Consider the following 20,011-nt stretch of genomic DNA (forward strand, 5'->3'; position numbering starts at 1 on the left):
GTTTAAAAAGCTGGTTGATCTTTTGAGTTGGAAGCTGAGGACAATGGAATTAACATTTTTTGCTTGTTGGTTGGTTTGGTTTGGTTTGGTCAAGGTAAAGGGCTAATTTAGATAGGAGTGGTTGGGACCTGGGGGCTAAAACTGCTCTGCATGGTAAAGAAACAAGAATTTTTGTTTTTAACCGAGGCTGGAGGGAATTTTTTCTTTAAGATTTTTAAAAAATTTTTTATTTGACAGACACAGCGAGAGAGGGAACACAAGCAGGGGGAATGGGAGAGGGAGAAGCAGGCTTCCACTGAGCAGGGAGCCTGATGCAGGGTTTGATCCCAGTACTCCAGGATCATGACCTGAGCTGAAGGCAGGTGCTTAATGACTGAGCCACCCAGGTGCCCCTGGAGGGAATTTTTAAATTATGCTTTTGTTTGGTCAGGAAAGAGAGTGGGCCCTAGCAGTAGCGTAGACATGAGAAGTTGCTCCTCCAGTGGCAGAGAAGGAAGAGGTGTGGGTTTTGATGTCTGATTCTCAAATTTAAGTAGTTTCCTATTTGCTGTTAGAATCTTCCCCCCGTGAAGATCTGCTTGCATGACACCCAGATGTTAATGTGTTTTGGAGACGAGTAGAGCAGGCTGTGTCAGCGGTAGGGGTGAAGTGAAATAGAGGGGAGATGATGAGCATCAGGTTGCATTTGGGGTTTAGGATCAGGAGTGACAAGGAATCATTAGGAACTTATAAGCACCCTTCTTAGGATCCTCAGGAGTGCTGGGCTGTCCACCGTTATGTGAGATATGGTCTAAAATATGCATTTGCATGTTAAATGACAGAGTAATTGAGAACCATGCAGATGACAGGGATAATAATCTACTGAACAGGATTGGGAGGTGTAAATGAGAATGTAGGTTTCATAAACGGGGCACCTGGGTGGCTCAGTTGGTTAAGTGTCTGCCTTCGGCTCTGGTCATGATCCCAGAGTCCTGGGATCAAACTCCATGTCGGACTTCCTGCTCAGCCAGGAGTCTGCTTCTCTCTCTGCCCTTCATCCTGCTCTTGCTTTCAAATAATAAAAATAAATAAAATCCTTAAAAAAAAGAAAGCATTTTATAAATTAAGAAAACACATCATCCTCTAGAAGATAAAACATCTTTCCATGAAGAATATTTTGAAAAGTCAGATTTGAATTCAACACTGATCACAAATATGAGAATAATTATCTGGAAGTCATAAGCTATGGTAGTTTTCTTTCTGTATAAATTCAGTTCAGATTGGTAGTTAAGATATAATTTGGATGTTAGAGATACAGTTTTAAAAAATGACTCAATATGACCCCAACGTGTCATGTTCAAACATGAGAATTTAGGATCCTACAGTAATATCTGGCCCATTTATTAGGAACAGAAAGCAGCTTTGGTCATTTAATATTTGGCTGAGATTGTGGATAGGTATGAGAAAGAAGTGATTATGTTGCAAAGAAATGGGTAAGAGCATGTATTGGATATATGTATAGACACTTGACATGTTTTTGTCTTTATTGCTCATTACTGCCCAAAGAAGTAAGTGGTGATGTCCATTCTTTAGATGGGGTGTGACAATTATAGTGATTAAAGGACTTGCTCAAAGTCATAGCACTGAAGTGGCAGAGCTGGCATGAAGACTCTCAACCAACTTCAAGGTCTTTGTTCCTTTCATGCCACCGTGCTGCCGTGTGGGTTCTGAAGTAAGTTACTGCTTAGCCCCCAAGCCTTTTGTGCTTTTGGGCTCCTTGTCCCAGTTTCATACCAAATCTCAATTGTTGTTCTTCCAGAGAACTTTTACAGAAAGCTTCTGACAAGACTTGGAGATGCTGTAGCTGACAAGCATATGAAAAAGGATCAAATAACTTGAGTTCTGGAGTGAACAGTTAAATCCCTGAATTGTTGAAAGTTCCATTCTTGACCTGGGACTAAACATTTTTTGTGAGGTAATTACAGAAATGCTGGCGAACTCTTTCCATTAGTGGTTCTTGCATACAGTATGCACTTCTTATGTTGTGGGGGCTCTTTTTCTTGTTGTTGTTGTTCACAATTCACCTTAGGGGTTTTCTCAAACTCTGCATTCTTATTCTATAGTGGTTTTTAGCTTTCTTTTTTCTTTCCAGACTGGGTGGATGATGCAGTTTCACTTCTAGGTGTTAGGATTCTCTTTCACACTGGTTTGTCATGACCTTAAAGTATTTTAAGCTTCTCCTTTAGTAAATTTTTCTTTTTAAAATGTGGTACCCCTAGTAAGCTAGAGATTTGTTTTACCAAATGAGTTTAAAATACCAGCGCCTGGAGAACCCATAGTCAATAAGCATTGTTGGAAGTTGACCACATGTCAAAACCCACTAGGGATCAACCTTTTCATTTTCTTTATTTTGGCAGGTTTTGGGGTCCAGACTTAAAGGCTAGTTACAGTTCTGAATTGCCTTTAGGTTGCAAGAATTATCAATGTGGTATATAATGCCAAAGAAGAAAAAAAAGTTACAATAATCATAATTGTTTTAATTTATAATTGCCATCATAGCTCTCCCCTGTAGGTAACTGATGAGGCCTAATAGTCGTTTTGAGCTGCAACCACCCACAAAAACCACACACATGGCATTTTACTCAAAACTTTACTTAAACCACTACTTTGTGATGCAAAACTGGTGGAATTTTGGGTACTTTCTGTAAAATTGAAATCTTTATGGGGGTTTTCCAACACTCTAGTTGATTGTTAGCAAATTATCAGTATACTGAGCAAGAGCAGAGCGGAGTTTGCTAATAAACACCCACTTCTGTGGTAGGATAGGATGCCAGTCACCTATATCTGAATGTTTTCACTAGGAGGAAGCCACCTTCATTGAGAGACTAGAGTCTCCTGTTGAAAAACGCAGTTAAGTAAGAAGTACTGTATGAGATTGGTAATCGTAAAAGAGAGATTTTAGGAGCTGCTCATCTTTGCCACAGTTTTCAGTCTTGACAAAGTCTTCATATTCAGTGCTTTCTAATTTGTAGATCCCTTATAAAAGTAGACTTGTTAAAAAAAAAAAAAAAGGCAGTTTGCATCTTAGGACAAAGTGATATTCTCCCTAAGAACTTTCTGTGAAGGGAGAACTGTTGTGGGAAACTGATTTCTCCTGAGATATCACAGCCCTATTCTGGAAGACCGGTAGCAAGTGGTAAGAATGCTCTCTGGATCTGGCTAAGTCAGGAGACCTTTGTTTATTCTGGAACTGAGTCCTTAGGCCAATTGCTTTGCCTCTCTAAGTCTCAATTTCTTGTTTTCTCTTTTTTACCTTAAGGTAATCTCTATCCCCAACGTGGGGCTCGAACTCATGACCCTGAGATCATAGGTCACAGCTCTACTGCCAGAGCCAGCCAGCCACCCCTCTAAGTCTTAATGTCTTATCTTTGAAATTAGTTTCACTCCTGCTGTATGGTTTGGTAGATACGGCATATTGTTTCAAGAGCCTTCTGTAAGAGCCCTTTGTAATATCCTGTCTTATATAAAAGTGACTTTTATGGTCATATAATTTATACCTTCTATCGGGCACCTATTTTGTTCTTTAAAATCTATAAAAACATTATTTTAGCAAAAACCAACTCTACTTCTAGAAGTCTGTATTTATGTCCCTTTTGTATTTAGTATTTTTGAAGGAGTAAATTTCCATCTATGCAGCCCAGACGTCAGCCTTAAAATAACTGTCAAAAACTTCCAGGCTATTTCTCATTCATGCATTATCATGCTCAGTAGGAGGATAGTAGACCATCCTCAGTAGGAGGATAGAGAAGTCTAGAATTGAATTTTTAACAGGTTAATTCCTTAGTTTACTGTGAAGATCTTGATAATTTCCCACTAGCACATAAGTAAAGCTTCGTTTAGTTTGCTCTACTGCATAGACTGTGTTGGTTAGCTTCCAGAAATAAAGTATGCTTGCTATATAATTTATGTTAGGAAATATTTAAACAGGATGAAAGAGCAGTTTTTACAGGACCCAAATCAAGCAATCCATTTTCAGAAAGTACAACCAAATAAAAAAATTGGCTGAGTGAAGAACAATGAATAAGAAGCATGAACTTGGAAACAAACCAATTAAGTTGAATCAAATTTTTAAAGAATGAAATAAAAGAAGTTGTATTTTGTATGTGTGTGGGGTGACTAGAGACAGATGTAGTACTAAGAAAAATTGTACGGGATGAAATAGCATTTAAAGCTTTAGGACCCAGTGAGGAGTAGAAGGGGAAAAGAAGGTTTAGCAGGACGCAGGTTTATACATAGAAGAAGCAAAGGGTAGGATATTATAAATGTTAGAAAAGTGGAATGGAATTCCCCAGATCCTTTGATTTAACAAATGGTTTAGTTAAGGAATTTGGTAAAATCTTGACATTTGGATTGGTGCTACAGCAAACTTTTAAAATTAAATAAAGCCAGAAAGACTTTCTTGCATATTAGCACTCTATTACCACGTTTGTTACTCAGCCTGATACCAGGCAGCTTTGAAGGTGATGTGGACGTCCGCCCTTGAAATAGAAGTGTTTGAAAAAGCAATGTCTGGAGAAAGGTGAAATCACAATTACACATCAAAGGCTATAGAAGTTTTAACTTCAGATTTTATGTTTCAATTATACTAGCTTTGTGTTCACACCCAAACTCCAAGGGTAGGATCTGCCACATACAGGGTGGAGTGGCATTCCAATTCCATTTATTTTCTGCTGAAGCTGGCAAATTGAATGAAGATTTCTATCTTAGGTGACAGGATTCAGATGAAACATGACAAACTTGTAAACGCTGCAACCCGGACATGTCCGTGCACAACTCTCCAGTGAGCTGGATGGGACTGGGGAGACAAACCACACATACTGCCACGCTGTGCTGGGCAGCACGAGATCAAAGAGAAACCCAAGGAGGAGCAAGTCCCTGCTGGCTCAGGCGCAGGTGGTGGGCTTCAGCCGAGACTGCACTCGTGTTCTCGCGTTCAAGTCTGTGTCTATCTTGGGCCTGCCTTATTATGGAAACATTTTGTGGAGATAAACTGCATTGACTGGAAAATTATTATTTTTTTTTTTTAGTTATCAAATTTGTAACGTAGAAGCATTTGTTATGAAACTAGTCATTTAACTGGAACTCAATCCTGACCTAGTTCCCAACATTGGGTGGTAATTATGCGTATTTACCAAAGCACAGAGAGAATTAGTGTTAAAAGAGCAAATGGGCGGGCGGGAGGGCATTGCTTTAAGGAAGGAACAAGTTTTACTACCTTTGGATAGACGAGTTAGCTCTGTGAAATATTTCTGACTGTCTTGCGGAAGGCCTCCAACCACTGGACACGAAGGGAAACAAACGGCAACTGTTTTTATTTGCAGACAGCAAGTCAGAGCCCCCCCCCCCAGTCCTGGGAAAGCCCAGGCGGCCAGAGCCTCAGCAGAGTCCACCCTGACTTTCCCTCGGCGGGCCCTGGTGCTCACTGCTCAGGATAGTGTGCTTGGCAGCCACTCATCTAGAAGAACGAATGAATGAACATCGTATTAAACACTCCCTGATATTTATTGAAGTAGATCTCCTCAGCGTTCTTGCTAATCAGGTAAGCATTTTCTGAATGAATCTGGTAACCAAACCAGGTGCACTTTAAATTGACCCCAAAGAAAATAAGTCATTGGAACAGCTGTTAAGACACAAAGAAATGCCACCAGTCCACCACTGTATATTGTTCTGCATCATTAAATATTTATTTTCATATATGCATTTACAAACTTTTCTCACTTCAGAACTCTGCTTTCAGTACATTTTAAACTTTTTTTTTTTTTGGCAGAGAGATTCTCTTGTAAAATGAGATCCATGTACAAAACTAGGCAACAGATATAAAAGTTTCCTTTCATACTTTTCATCCATCAAGGAAAGAAATCGTGTGACAAGGAAATAAAACCAAAACGTGGCTCTTTCACAAGAATAACATGTCAGTGTTCAACTATGAGTTCTAATGGGATAGCTCATATTTCATCTTTATATGGATGTATATAGTTTAAATACTTAGCTACTGTAGCATGTTGGTTCAGATGAAGAAAAAAAATCAACTCTACTGTTTGGACTAGATAATCTAGACACCATCAATTATTCATTTCTTTATCCTGTGACACCAAAATTCACCTTGGAGATGACACTGATTGGCCAGCAGTATGCATTTATTCCAAATGTTGCATAAAAATTTACCTTTCAAAAATTCATTAACTTCACAAGCTAAAGTCTGAGCTTCTAATTTAGCTCTCTTACTTAAAGAAAGTGTAAATGATCAGTTCAGAAGCTTAAAATTATCTTTGAAACTAAAGTTGCTTTTCTTAAGATGAATGCTGACTTGGAGCACTGTCACTATTAGAGGCACTAATGCCACTAGCAACGATAAACAGTATCACCACAGATAAGTATATGGTACAAAATGCCCAGGGGCTGGAAACTCACTAGTCATAGGATTTTGGCAGCAGCATCATTTGATATTTAACCATTTATTACATAGTATTAACACACCAGCTTCAAAGATGTGCACTCCCTTTAGGACACTCAGGAGTTACAAATTCATTGTGATTGCATAATTCGTATTGCACAGTTTTATAAAAAACATAAATACTGGCTATTCTAGTTTTAAATACAAAATACAGGTTGTATACTTTTAAATCTATAATCTGGTTCAAGTGCAAATCAGGTGCTTTCTTTAGTCCTTCCAAAAAAGGCATTTTTAATATTTTTGGCACAAATGAAATTTCATCATGCCAACAATTCTAATTACAATACATATATCCAAACCTTTAGAGTAGCAATCATATACATACAGTATAAAACTGATTATTTACAAATGTACTAGGGATTAATGTCATCTTTGTGGGTGAATCAGAACTAAGTAGCCATACCCACACTAATAATAATTATAAAAGTTACAGGAGTTTCCTTTATTTCATTTGCTTATGCTGGTTGCTGTGGGTTGACATTCATATGAGGAGGATGTCCTAGAAGACCAATTCTTTGTTTCTGCTTCCTTTGTTCTGTCATCTGGAAAGTTAAAAAGTTTCATCATTAGACCCAGACACTTCCTGTACGTCAGATCATATACTGAACCATAGATTTACCTCTGTGGTTATGGTTTATACTGAAACCCACTTTCTACAAATAGTGTACCGTCACTAAATCAAACACTCAGAACTTCAAAAGGGACATCTTCCTAGGCAGAATGGGGAATTCGGTGACCTAGTCATGCAATGTGGCATTCAGAAGTATTGCTTACTATTTGTTTCATAAAGAAACAAAAAACGATAAAAGCACAGGATTCTTGATTGTTTCCCAAATCCATTTCCAAATGATTTAGAGGCTCATTGGAAATGGTGGCTTTGTGTGGTGGGAACAGCATACCAAACTATCAAGAAAAGCAGTGTGTTTAGAATCCTAGGTTTGAGAGGGACTATGTCCATGGTCTTCAGGGGGTCCTGATTCCATTTCTCAGTGATTCCAGAGTAATTCTGGTTTGAGAGGGAAAAAAAATGATGTAGCACCTTGAGGAAAATGAGGAATGTCCTCACATGCCAGTGAGATCCAGAGTGACTAAATGTTATAAACAATGCTCTAGGCACTCAGTGGGGTCTGTCCTTTGCCATCCACAGACACAGGACTGATTAAGGTCAGGAAAGACCATTTCCTAAGAGTGGTCAAATGAAAAAGTGCTTGCAAAACCCCAAATAAGAGGTTGTTACTATTCATTTGGCTGCTGAACCAAATCACTTTTCCCATTGATGGGTAGCTAGCTCTGTTCTAGATATTTTAGGGTGCATTTAGTGTTCCACATTATTATTTTTCTTAACCAGTTGGTCCTAGCTCTGGATTTGATGCTGGGCATTTAAGCCAATTAAGATAAAAAGGCTATAATGAAATATACATTAGATAAAATTGCTGTCTACAAGTGGTGTTAGGTCCTGCATATAGATTTTTGGTTTCCTAAAATCAGACAAGAATTAGTGTATCCTGGTAAAAAGAACATGGACTTTGGAATCAGACCCATTTCCTTATGGTTCTGTGTTATTTAGCTTCTCAAAGTCTGTTTCCTCACTCACACAATTAGAATGATAATTCCTATCTCATAGGTGGAGAATTGAACAGATATATGTAAACTTTTTGGGAGAGTGTCACATAGTAGTTGCTTAAGTCTCACTTTTCCCTTGGACTAATTGCTGGTACAAAATATCCTGAGAGAACATAAAACAAGAATAGCTTACCTAGGTTCAGTTTTAAAGTCGTTACTTACTCAAAACATGGCAGTTTTCTTTTAAATCAACATACTATTTTTAGGCTCCTGTGAAATGCCTTCTGTTATAATTTAGAAGAGAATTTACAAGGAGTGAGTATTTTCAAAAGGTAGCTTTTTATAAAGAATTAGGATATTCCAGCTAGCCTCTGAAGTTTCCTTAGATGAATGACAAACTTTTAAGTAAGTGTTACACACTACACTATACTTAACAGATTCAGCTGAGAAAAGAGAACCTAATTTGACATGTGGGATAAATGCATAATTAGATTAAAATATAATCTGTATTCATTAATCTTACTACCTAATACTTTGGATACTTCACTCAGATCCTCCTCCCTTCCCCAACTGACAGACACACGGATGGACACACACACACACACACACAAACACACTCTCTCTTCCCTTGGCTGGTAACCCTGAGAGGGAATCTAACAGAACTTCACAAAGTTTAACAATCTCAAGCATTCTAATGGATTTAGGAATCCTGGGGGGCTCAACCCCTACTGAAGGCTACTTTATTTAGGCACTTTCATTTAAAGTTACTGAGGTCTTTCAACTGTCAAAGTTGGCTATTAAACCCTTTGCTGTAATTTTTCTATAAATAACTACTTCCATTTGAGATGACCTTTTATGTTTGCATATGTTCATGCCTGTTGGTTCAGTCCACTTTTAACTTTCAATCTGTTGGCTATTCAGTCATTCTCTTAAACAGAAACGCCTCTACACCGTATTTCCTATAACAAAAAGTCTTTAGCTGATGGCACACCTCCCTTCCCACTTCTGCAGCCATCACCTGACACCTCATTGCTGCTCCTATTTTAACTTTCTAGGTTTACCTTTCTAAGATAATGATCACATCACCGGCCCTCCCTCCTAAACCTTCAAACTCCCTACTACTAGGTTAGTGGCCAAATTCTTTGCTCAGGCAGTCTTATTCCTGGTGATTTCAAGTACCCAGTATATACCTAATTTTGTTTTCTCTTTCCATAGAATAGTGGTTCTTCAGCTTTGGCATAAGCCAGAATCACACAGAAGGTATGTTAAAACAGATCAAAGGGCCCACAAACAGAGTTTCTGATTCAGTAGGCCTGGGGTAGGGCCCATGAATTTGCATTTCTAGCAAGTAACAAGTAAGGTTTATGTTGTTGATCTGGGACCACACTGCTGCTCTAGAAGAACTTTTCACGGATTTTCTCTGAAATGGGTCAAAGATCACATCAGGTGATCTTGAACACAAAGTAATTTGGGTACATACATCATTTTTCTCTAATAATATTAAGATCTTGGAGAAGATTCTCTATAGCTGAGCACAGCAGAGGCATACACATTTGTCTGAATTCTGTTTTCACGAACCCTGGCCTTTTAGACAGAATAGCTGTCATGTAAGTGACTAATAAATGAGAAGGAATATGGCAACTGCTAAAGGATTGCTAAAGGATTGAGCCCTTTTGACAGTGGTCATCATCTAATTATCATTATAAGGGAACAAAAATAAAAGCCCTAAGGCTTAAATCTGGCCTGTAAAAAACCAAGGTCAACACTGCTGGCTAGTTAGGTTTCACTGGCCCTCTAGTGCACAGCCTCACATAACTTCTGGCTTTATGGGCTCAATTCTACCTACTTACCTATTTACATAACTCACACACAAACTGTATAAAATGTGTGTGTGTGTGTGTGTATAAATTTAAAGTGTATTACCTGTTGCTTTTACCTTTATCAAAGTACACAGAAATAATGACCAAAGTGAATCTTCATATTCTCACTCAGTATTCGCTCTGGACATTTGAAACAAAACGACTCAAAAAGATCCATCAGATTCTGATCTAAGGTAACTATATTCAAAATGTGAATACTGAAAAATCTATTTTGAATAGTGTGAAATGTCTCATTCGTAGGAGATTCATTTAAAATCCTCATAATTCCCATTTAGCTAAAGGATAAACATTTAAAGCAGTACTCTTCTTCCTATGCATATGAATATAAAAACTAGCTTGAATGTTAGCATTCCTTCTTTTGACTCAGTCTAAACAAGAAGCAAAGAATATTGTAGCTTTACAAATCAGAGGCAGCCAAACGTCGGAAAGATCTTTCATGAAAACACTAAGGGTAGAGAGCAAATGAGCACATTTCACCTCCCAGAACTGGCCTCGATGACAGAAGGCTGGCAAAGGAAGGACCGCTCAGTAGCAGCACACGGATGCCACAATCTGGTTTCTAACGGGTCAACAGTCCGAAAAACTGCTTTCCTGTCACAGCAAGGTCTTGGTTACTCAGATTCTAAACAGCCGGGGAACTCTAAAATCAGCCATGTTTCTAACAAGGAGCCTAAAATACTAAGAAAAAAATCCCAACACAACTCTCAGACACACTTACGTTGATTAAATGTCAACGTACAGATACTTGTTCATGCGCTGAGTCTGAGTTCTGCCCCTCTCTGTAGCTCTGGCAGTGCACCTCTGAGGCTTCTGTGGCCTGACTCCACTTCTCTCCCAGAGATCAGGCTGACTAAACTGCTTTCCTTCTTTTCCAGTCTGTTCATGCCTCCATTACATACTTATGGGGCTGAATTCTCAGCAGTTTACTGATTTGTTTCCCACTCTAGACTGTTGGGTGTAGAAGGAGAACAGGTTCTATTCGTTTTTGTGACCCAGTACCGAGGGCTGCACCTTGCACATCTATTTCACAAGTGGTGGTTCAAAGAATGAACTGAATTAACCAGAACATAGTGCCATTCCTGGAGCATGCCATGCGTTTTCATGCCTTTGCTCATGCTGATTCCTTTCCTGGGATGCCCCCACTGCTGCATTCCTCTGCCAGCTCAGAAGTCACCTACTTGTACAGGCTCTACTCCTTCCTCACTCCCAGCCACACACAGGCCCCAGTGCCGCCTCTGTGCTCCCATCAAGCTGTCTTCCTATCTCGAGTGGGTTGTACAATTTTCCACACTGTATCATACCGTCAGTGGTCTCTATGCCTGTCTTTCTTGGTAGATTATGGGACCCTAGAGGGCAGTGGTTATCTTAGTCCCCCTTTGAGGTTCCAGAACAGGGTAGGGGACAGAGGCACTCAGAAAGGTTTAATGTTCAATTTTCTAACTGTAAGGCAATTATTCTAATCTTTTGTTATTCCTCCCTCTCTTAAGCAGTTAATGTTCACAAGATAACCATCTTGCATGAAAAGTGCCAAACACTGGAACATGCTAATGTGATCTGGATTTTCAAACACTTTTGTATTCCTAACAGCATGTAAGGGTTACTGTCTCATAGGAAGCCAGTCACATTTTCAGTAAAGTGAAGCCTCTTTAATATTTGCTCTTTTGCGTTATGAAGAAAACATGCAAAAAAAAAAAAAAAATTTTAGGTTCTTACATCAGTTCTCCTCCTTGGAATAAGAATGTAAGAGAATCACATTTAGTATTCAGAATCTCTTGGGAGGGGAAACTTCAAGATGAGATTCATCATTAACACTTAGAATAGCAATTCTAATCAACTGTTCTTGGCAATAGTAGGGAAAGTGACACCACCAACCAGGTTTTTAACTTCTAACCTTGACAAGAACTTTTTCTCCTCAAATTGGTATTTTAAGAAAACCAGCACCAAAGAGGTCAATAGCAGTACAAATTAAAACCAAAGACATTCACATTTATAAACTATCATTGCTCTATTCTGCTTTTTTGGACCAGAAGATTGAAAAAATAGCTCAGTGATGAAGCAATTTATGTGTTTCCCAGCACTTTTACCAGTGAATGGTATTCTTTCATAGCAGTTTTAAAAAATATCTAGCACAGAGTTTCTTGCTCATTAATCATTTGTAGGCTTTTATTTTTTAATTCAAAAAGTTTTTTTTTCTTCAGAGGTCAGGAATTCTTACAATTGCCGTTTAAGAACCAGCAACTCTCTACCATATCTGCATGATTTCTTATGCAGAAAAATTCAAGAAATTTTTATGATTGCTATTATACCAAATTTAGTAAAACTGAAAAATTTTTAGTAAGTTGATTCTTAAACAAATGGCCTTAAAGGTTTGTTAAAGGTTACATAATCAGAAAAAATGCTGACTAATTCCTTTTGAAAGAAACACATTTCCCCCAATAAAAGCAGCTGTGCTGAGTTTTTCCTGGGCACCTTAAAACCTAAGCAGATCAATCCTGGTAAAGGCAATTGAGATTACATTACTGGCTTCCTGGTACTTCTTTTTAGCGTACAGTGTCTTTCAAGATAAAATGGTTCATATTCATTCACAGGGGAAGGGCTTTCGGTCCAACTACCAACGTTAAGACAAAAAAACGTAGAAAGGGCCCAAACCAAGCAGTTTAAACCATACTGGCTTTAATGTCACTTAATGAACCCTAGTCCCTACGCAATGAATATTTACATATTTTGTTTAAGCTGAAATTGAGGCTTAACGGGAACAATTCTACCTTGTATTTTAACAATGCCAAGTTTCTACTACGCACAGCTGTGTAACATGGCCGTGAAGGTGTCCTCCACAGCGCTCAAGTGTGGGAGGCAACCTCGGAAACTTTAAGGCTCTTTAAAAAAAATGAGTAAGAATTTAAACAGCCAATCTGAAAGGCAAACCAAGGTACAGTGACAAAACAAATGAAAACAAAAATACGTATGACAAACAAAAATCAAACCCACACAGGAGGATCAGGCACTGTCCTAGAGAGTTGGAGAAGCTTCCCAGGAGCCTTTTGTGCACCTCGGTGCTCTCATCAGTACAAAGAGGGAGTGTGGAGGGAGGACCTCTGTGGTCTCAGACGCCCTCCTTCACCTCGGATGCCTTCTGCAAATTCCTCAACTCACCTCACTCCTGTGACCATTTTAACGAGAGCTCAACAGTTCCTTTAGTGAAGTCTGTCTTAGATCAGTTTCTGGAAGGTTTTTCAAAACCTCCGATTTAACTAAGATTCTTGTGGGTTGTTCACGTTAGGTGGCCACCAAGCTCAAGCGCTAGAGACAGCCTTCATAAATAAGCCTTTCTGTTGTCATTAGTCTTTTTTGTTTGCATCTTAATAAAAGTCAAAGAAAAGAACTTTGAGACCAAATGGTGTATGTGGGGGTATGGTTTGGAATAATTCAGTTGGGAAAGATAATTCAAAGTAGGATCGTTAAAATTGCTCTGAAGACCACTGCCAAGAAGAGTTTATTCTAGACGGGGTGTTCACTAGCTGTGTACCTATGAGTAAAAAATTCACCTGTAGATCTGCCTTGCCACTTACCTCCAGGGCAGCCTTGCCTGAAAACTTTTGCCATGCGCAATTTATAATCTTGTCTATGATGCTGATTAAAACACTCAAAAACCCATCCAGGATGCTGACCTGTTCCACGTCTGTGCTGATTATCCCATCAGCTTTGGTACAGCAGTTGCTCACCCCCCCCCCCCCCCCCCAGCATCCTGTCACTGCATAACTACCCAGTGACTGTTCATTGTAAGGGCATCAAAAGGAAGAAAAAAAGTACATAGGGTTTGGTACAAATCTACCCCCTCCTTAACTTTCTTCAAGTGGCAAGTGTTTACCTTAGGGATAGAGAGCAGGATGGAGCAGTACTTGTGCAGACTATTATGCTCTGTGGGAGCAGGGTTAGGTCTAGATTGTGGGTCCATCCCCAGCATCTGGCATAATGCCTGGACTACGATGGCCACTCCGTACAGATTTGGCCAACGGATGAACCAAAAGGAGCTTTTGCACAAGTATGGCTTATCCTGGGATGCTGAATTTAAGTATCTTGAGTGAAGAGTTGATAGATTTGAGGGCCAGAAAGCAAAACCACAAACAGCTTTTAATCTGTAAGTAAAGTAAAAAGAGTATAGCTTTACAGGTCCTGTTTTCTGTACAGTGCTTCACTGAAGTCATTTGCGTTCTCCCATTTTCTGGTTTTGTTATAATACTAGCAGCACTGAAAGTAGTGTTATGGGCTTATCCTATAAAAGGGCAGTGAAGGGGGACTGGAGGGGAAATGCAGAGACTAGGTGACTTTGTTCTCTGTGCCCTGGGTTCCCTTTCTACATCCACGTGAGGGGAACGTCCGCATCTTAACATGAGCACTAGTGATTTTGCCTCAGCAAATCTGGTGTGTCTGGTAGTGGTGTGTGTGTGTGTTTAGGGGGCAGATGGGGTATCTTTTCTTTACCTGATCCTTTAATTCTGACAGCTGGCCGGAAAGGTTAGTGACCAGCTTCATGGTGGACTCCAGCTTCTCCTGCAGGTTCCTCAGCTCATTCTGCTCTCCTTCAGAGTCACTGCTGACCAAGGACATGGCTCTCATCCTGGGGAACCAGTCAAGGTTTCTTTCCTAGAATCCACATTAAAAAAAGAAAAAGTCATTTCTTGAAATAGAGACAAGAAAGGCAATCCCACCATGCTATCTTTTCTTTGTGACATCTTTCATAAGGCTATCTCTGTTGTTACTGAATTGATGTGCCATGCCTTTTAAAAAACCATTTAGTGAATATCTTTTTTTTTTAAGTGAATCTTTTTAAATTATCCTTTTTTAAAAGATTTTATTTGTCAGAGAGAGAGAGCACACAAGCTGGAGGAATGGCAGGCAGAGGGTGAAGCAGGCTCCCCACCGAGCAAGGAGCCTATGTGGGACTCGATCCCAGAACCCTGGGATCATGACCTGAGCAGAAGGCAGACGCTTAACCAGCTGAGCCACGTAGGTGCCCCTTAATTGAATATCACTGAATTCTCTCAATTCTTAGAAATCACTTTTGACCTAAATATGGTGCCTGGTGAGGGATTGGGGGAATGCACACCTGGGTGGCTCTGGCAGTTAAGATTCTGGCTCTTGTTCTCCACTCAGGTCATGATCCTTGGGTCATAAGACCAAGTCCCGTGTTAGACTCTGTGCTCAGCGAAGAGCCTACTTGAGATCCCCCCCAACCCCCAACTCAGGTGCTTTCTCTCTCAAAAATAAATACATAAAATCTTAAAAAAACAAACAAAAAACTAAATACAGGGGAAAAGGTGGGTTTCTGAACAACTTCCCTAATCTATAAATAGGAATGCAGCCACTGCATTACATGGCTAATGAGTGGTGGGTGGTAAAATATATAGAACATAAAATTTTCCATTGAAGTCGCTTTTAGCTGTACATTTCGGTGGCACGAAGTGCAGTCACACTGTTGTGTAACCATCGCCACCCTCTACTCCTCGGGAACTTTGTTCATCTTCCCCATCTGAAACTCCATTCCCATTCAACACTAACTCTCTCACCCCTGCCAACCACCATTCTATTTGCTGTCTCTATGAATCCGACTGCTCTAGATACCTCATACTGTGCTGTGTATTTTTAAAAAGCATTATACTTGGAAAATCATTTGCAAACACTCTGGAAGTGAAATGAATTTTGAGATCCCAAGTGCTCAGGCATTTACCGGATATGCATATGTGTGCTTTCACTTCATAGGGGATGGTCAGGAGGCTGAAAATGGGGAATGGGCTTCTTGTTCAGTTTCCCTCATTGTCAGCTTTTGGAAATACTGCTCTATTCTTGTTTCCTTTTCCTTCCAGTTTGACATCGTTGATAGGTGCCACCGGTTGGTATAAGAAAGGCCCATTCAGTCTCCAACCTTTCTTTTGATATCTACAGCTTAATCCACTGAGCCACCCAGGCGCCCCTGATATCTACAGCTTATACCTGAAAATAGTTTTTCTCATCACTGGTTAACCAATGGGCCAAGAATCCTCTTCCTATCTTTCTCTCTTGTGCCCACAAATGCCTTTTTCCTAAAAAGTATGCATCATGTATAAGTTCTGTACAGGGAGGCAGGAATGAACAGTAAAAGCTAATCAGCACAAGATAAGGGGGAAAGTGGACTCAAGTCTACATCTATCTGGTGTCATTTCTGACTGGGACCATTTTGATCTCCTCAAAATCAACCATAATTGACATTCTAACACAAATCTTGCCCATCACCTTACCCCTTGCCAGTATGCTAGCACACCCCCCCACACACTATTATTGCTACTTTGTCTATACCAGAGGTCAGCAAAATTTTTCTGTACAGTAAATATTTTCTGATAGTAAATATCTTTGGCTTTGTGGACCATATGGTCTGTCACAATGACTCTGCTACTATAACCTGAAAACAGCCACAGGCAATACATGAATGAGTGTAGCTGTGTTCTAATGAAACTTTATTTACAAATGCTGGTGGCAGCAGGCTGGGTTTGGCCCATAGGCTAGAGTTTTGCCAACCTCTGTCATACAATAGAAGGCATCAACATACTTAGAGTCAGATACAAAATCCCACAAGACATGTCTAAATGTTAAAAAGCAACCAAGACAGTCTAGCAATATTGAAGCCAAATGAGAACTAGTTGAAATTGAAAAATATTATGGGGGTGCCTGGGTGGCTCAGTCATTAAGCATTTGCCGTTGGCTCAGGTCAGTATCCCAGTGTCCCGGGATCGAGCCCTGCGTCGGGCTCCCTACTCAGTGGGAAGCCTTCTCCCTCTCACAGCCCCCCTGTTTATGTTCCCTCTCTGGCTCTGTCAAATAAATAAACAAAATATTAAAAAAAAATATTACACAAAGAAGGCAGACCACACTGGCAACGCAACATCACACCTACTTTAGAGTGTTGACTTAAAATATCTGGGGAATCTCTAAGTAGGAACTCACTAGCCCTTCAGCATCATGAGTGCAGAAACCACCTTAGTGTAGTAACCAGAACACGGCAGACACTTGCTAAGTATTTGTGGAAGGGAGGAATGATAAACCATCTCTATTTCCTGCATGAGCCCTCAGAGAAAATGATTAAATGGTGAACCTCAGTTGCTTAGAATAACTGCCGGAGGAGAAAATGATGATCTCTACCTTCCTGTACCAAATACCCTGTGATCAGCACTTCACATGTGTTAGCCCATATTCATTTTGACCAATTTCCCACCACAGTGCAATGGGCAAAAACACCATTCAATAAAATACCCCATTTCAAAGATGACCAACCTAAAAATCTAAGGTGTTTCCATGTCTGTAGTCCATTTTCTGCTGAGTGTCTACAGCAAAGCAGAGGAGGAGAACAGACATTTGAAAACATTTAAGCTTGGTGCTGCCACTGAAAGGCAGCTAAGGTAACCTGTCACTGATTATATTCACTGCTCTTGAGTCAGTCCTTCAGATACAGTCACACCTTCCCACCGAAGAAACATCCCTTGTTCAGTGTCTGTCCAAATCTAAGGGAGGAATGAACCAAACTGTTCAGAAGAGGGCACCTACAGGGGGCGGGTGGCTGAGGGTTACTTACTCGCACTGAAGCGAAGCAGCCCATGTTGGGAGGAGAGAGGGTGTGGGCCCGGCTGAGGAAACTGTGAGCGGTGCATTTGCAAAGCATGAATGCACTAGGATCACAGAGCACAAGACCGCCCCGGCAGTGAGAGGCCTCACCTGTCCGCAGGCACTGCTCTCAATTTTTGCAGACTGACAGCCCCCCACCCCCACCGCCAGGAGAACAACTTGAAGAGGAAAGATCCAGCATCCTATTTACACTGTCCGACTCGGAAGAGCAGAGAGACACACCATCAATTGGGACGTGACAGAATGTCATGCCCCGAGGAGGAGTTCAGAGATCACGGTCACAGTTGTATCTGTGGTGCAAAAAACTGAGCCCTGAAAGGGAAAGTCACTTGTCCTGGGGGTGGGGGTGGGGGTAGGGACCTAACAAATTCTCCTGTTTCAAGGGGGACCCCGAAAAATATGTGGTGCTGATGAATTATAAACTGCTACTGTTGAGTCTATTTTGGGGTGAAATATTTGCTAGTTCTTTGGATTCAAATCAAAAGTATAAGCATTATTTTAGTTCCCTGGAAGGAAATATTTTAAAAACATAACATATATTCAACATCTGCTTCAGGGGCACTCCTTGTGTGCATGGTACTGAGGATCCAGCAGTGAGCCAGCCAGCCAGCCACATACATACATGCTGCCTCCTGGACCTCTTTCAACTGGAAATGGCTTTCAAACCCAAGTCTGAGATAGGGTTCCTGCCGTCACAGCACCTGCTGTTAATGAGTGGACAGACGTTAAAAAAGAAGAAAAATTCTATAAAGCAGGTTCTGCTCTGTCAAATGAGTGGCAAAGAGTAGGGCCACAGTCAGAACGGGCCAGCAGTGATGACGGCTGGCTGGAACCCTCCTGGGGAAAGCCATGGCCCCGCAGGAGGGTTGGGGCTTGGCCAAACTAAAGGCAGCATCAGGGCATTCTCAACCAAGGGGGGTGGCACAGGGAAGAAACCAGTTTGCCTGGAGTGGGGGATGAAGGCCTATAGGTAGAGGCAGCTCAGACTGTAGAATGCTGTAGAAGAGACTGAAGTGTGGGATAGAGAGGTGCAGGAAACCATAACCAGGGCGCAGAATGAAGAGGGCCTGGGTCAGCTGGCTGGCCGAGAGGAAGAGGAGGAGAGGTGACCTGGAGTCCCTGTCGGCCTGCCTGATGAGATGCATAGAGAGGGACAGATGCAAGCCACCTCAGTGGTAGGGCAGTGAGCACTGTCCTGTAGCTGCCTCACTACCGATGTGCAAGTTAATGGGAAACAGCCTCATCCAGTTTGAGAACACATCTGAAATCTAGCTCTCAAATCTTGCGATGTTCCTTTGCTTAGCAAACCCCCCATAAAATAGAAAACACAGATTTCCAAACAGAGTACACATTAATGAAGTCTTCAAAAGAGTACAGAAAACTGATGGAAGAGTCTACACACAGCTTAAAGCTCAAGCAATGGTTTCTTTTCTGTGTTCCAACAGCAAAGTGACCAAACGACCACGGATTCCCACCTTCTTTCATGATCTATTTGATTCTTGGAGTCCTACGGAAGAATTTCAGAAAGGTCTTCGAACAAGTGCAAAATGCACAGACTTCACTTAACAGTTGTTTACTGAACAATTTCTAATTTCTGTGCCTGGCCTTGGGCTGAGGGTCTCAAGACAAGCAAGACCAGGTCCCTGCCCCAGGTGCTTCAGCGCCCAGAACTGTGGTCATGGGACAGTCCCTTTTGAGGGGCTCCCCACTGGTGACCGCCTAATGAGTACCTGCTGGATGAATGAATGGGGTCCACCAGAGTAAGGATGGCCGCTATAGACATCTGTGCTCCTCGTCTCAATGGCTAAGAAGATGCACTCAGATCTCCTTTGTCTTTGCTTTACTTGTGCTTCTCTGCATGAGATACCTGTAATCCTAGGGCAGGAAGTCCTGGCCTGGAGGTACGTAACACCAGACAGAAAAGAATGCATCTTTTTTCCATTTCATTCAATGGTAAATTATTTAAAAATATTTTTATATTAAAATAGGCCCTAAAACAGAACATGAAACTGAATCAAATTTTAAAAATAAAATTAAAAAAAAATCCAAGATTTAAAGGAAATGTCTTAATTGCCTGAGGCTACTTTGGGCCATATACCCTCATCCTAGGGCTGAAGCTTCATTCTCCAGCTCAGGAGAGTCCTTCAGTGCTGAGCTGGGAAAGGATTTCTCGTCTAGATATTTACTGGCTACCACCATACAGGTTCTCCCTCAGTGCTTTCCTCAAACTCTAATATTTAACAATGAGACCTAAAGTGGAGGAATCCCACTAAAATCCTAAAGCATAGGAAACCAGCTCAACTGCAGAAATGCAAGTATTCTGGATGGCATGGATTATTAGCTTTTCTGTGCTGAGGTAGGTAAATCCCCAAATCTGAGCTCCTCGGTGTTGCCAGTATTTTAATTAAATAATCATCCTGGG

At 40.8% G+C, this 20,011-nt stretch overlaps 1 protein-coding gene across 1 annotated transcript in view; it reads right to left on the minus strand.

Annotated features, from left to right (window-relative positions):
* Positions 1-5,706: 5,706 nt before the first annotated feature.
* The window catches only part of ITPR1 (inositol 1,4,5-trisphosphate receptor type 1), a 335,828-nt gene continuing 321,523 nt past the window's right edge, over positions 5,707-20,011 (minus strand). Inside the window, exons 60-61 of the mRNA XM_080801715.1 lie at positions 14,419-14,580; positions 5,707-7,035 (exon numbers count right to left, since the gene is read on the minus strand). Coding sequence (XP_080657841.1) covers positions 6,949-7,035; positions 14,419-14,580 — 249 coding nt within the window. The 3' untranslated portion in view covers positions 5,707-6,948. The remainder of the gene's footprint in view (positions 7,036-14,418; positions 14,581-20,011) is intronic.

This window comes from Martes martes (assembly GCF_963455335.1).
Source record: "Martes martes genome assembly, chromosome: 1".
Classification (NCBI taxonomy): domain Eukaryota; kingdom Metazoa; phylum Chordata; class Mammalia; order Carnivora; family Mustelidae; genus Martes; species Martes martes.